The following is a 1,794-nucleotide window of genomic DNA, read 5'->3' as shown; positions in this document are numbered from 1 at the left end:
TAAGATATGTGCAGTGTGCATAGGAATTTGTTCATAGTTTTTTTTTTAAAACTACAGTCTGACCCTCCAATTGTCTGAGGGACAGTGAACTGGCCCCTTGTTTAAAAAGTGTGAGGACCCCTGATCTACATAAAATCTCTTCCCAGGGGGAACAGACAACAGAAAAGTGGGTGAAGGGAGACATTGGTCAGTGTAAGACATGAAAAAATAATAATAATTTATAAATAATCAAGGGTTCATGAGGGAGGGGAAGAAGGGGGATGAGGAGCTGATGCCAAGGGTTCAAGTAGAAGGAAACTGTTTTGAAAATGATGATGCAGCAAATGTACAAATGTGCTTGGCACCGTGGATGGATGGATTGTGATAAGAGTTGTATGAGCCCCCAATTAAATGATTTAAACAAAAAACTTGGACTGCCAGAAAATCAAAGTGGATTTGGAAGACGAGGTGGAGTGAGGGATATTGTTGTTGGTATCAGACGGGTCTTAACTGAATCAGAGAATACCAGAAATAGTCACCTTTGTTTTTATTAACTATGCAAAGATATTTGACTGGATCATAACAAAGTATGGATAACCTTGCGAAGAATGGGATTTCCGGAGCACTTCCTCGTACTCATGAGGAACCTGTATATAGACTAAGAGGTAGTCAGTCAAAGAGACGAAAAGGATAATGAATAATTTGAAATTAAGAAAGACGTGTGGCTTTGTTTTTCCCTTTCACCATATGCATTCAATTTGTATGGTATACAAATAACCCAAGATGTTGAACTATATGAAGAGGAACATGCCATCAGGATTGAGAAAGATTCATTCACAACCTGGCATGCAGGTGACACAACCTGGCTTGCTGAAAGCAATGTGGACTTGAAGGAGTTACTGATGAAAATCAAAGACGGCAGCTTCAGTAGGGATTACACCTCAACATAAAGAATGCAGAAAGCGAGCAACTAATAGTAAGGGCTCAGGTAGAGGGCAGATGTTTTGAGAATGATGAGGGCAGCGAATGTACATATGTGCTTGACACCATGGATGGATGGATGGATTGTGATGAGAATTGTACGAGCCCCCAATAACATAACCTCACAACTGGACCAAACACTATTTGCAGTGCACCTTTTTCAAAACCACCACTAGAGGAGTGGATTAGAAAAAGTGAGACCTAAGTCCAGCCAAGAGCAGCCCAGGGAGCTGGGAAACGGTGGGACCAGCCCCGGAGTGCATTGGGAATGAATCCCAGGAAGACTCTGGAGCTCCGGGTCTAGAAAAAATTCAGTGCATTCAACAAAGAGCAAACTCTTCAAAATCAGGATGAAAAAGTCTTTGTTCAGACCGTGAACAAAGGGTCCCTGCATCCCTAGAAGGAACTGGGGAGCTTTGTTTGTGTCCTGTTTTCTTTCTAATGAAAGGCAAGGAAAACAGTTACAGTGTTCTGCAGCGTGAGATTGTGTCCTTTGGACGGCGTTCTCAGCCACCTTTCTTAAGGGCTCCTCGTTTTTCTCTTCACACAGGTAGAGAAACACGTGAGTGACGCAGTTTCCAAAGGGGCCACCATTGAGACAGGAGGGAAGCGACATCAGTTTGGGAAAAATTTCTTTGAGCCCACACTGCTCAGCAACGTCACCCGGAACATGATTTGCACCCATGAGGAAACGTTTGGGCCTCTGGCACCTGTTATCAAGTAAGAATCAACCGGTGACAGCACCAGCTATAAAGAAAGAGGAGCTTGATAGTGTCAGATAACCATTGTCAAGGAGAGACAAGAAAAAAGAAGCTTAGAGAGAGAGATTTCCAG

The 1,794-nt window shown here is 43.0% G+C and overlaps 1 protein-coding gene across 1 annotated transcript in view; it reads left to right on the top strand.

Annotated features, from left to right (window-relative positions):
• ALDH5A1 (aldehyde dehydrogenase 5 family member A1) overlaps positions 1–1,794 on the top strand; it is a 41,608-nt gene that overhangs the window by 30,721 nt on the left and 9,093 nt on the right. The window contains exon 8 of the mRNA XM_013007202.2: positions 1,511–1,680. Within this exon, the coding sequence (XP_012862656.1) occupies positions 1,511–1,680 (170 nt within the window). The remainder of the gene's footprint in view (positions 1–1,510; positions 1,681–1,794) is intronic.

Source organism: Echinops telfairi, unplaced genomic scaffold, assembly GCF_000313985.2.
Source record: "Echinops telfairi isolate 266 unplaced genomic scaffold, ASM31398v2 ScPeMD7_5868;HRSCAF=6743_0, whole genome shotgun sequence".
NCBI classification, from domain to species: Eukaryota; Metazoa; Chordata; class Mammalia; order Afrosoricida; family Tenrecidae; genus Echinops; species Echinops telfairi.
The sequence above is the reverse complement of the archived record's forward strand: the minus strand, read 5'-3'. Positions and strand labels throughout refer to the sequence as shown.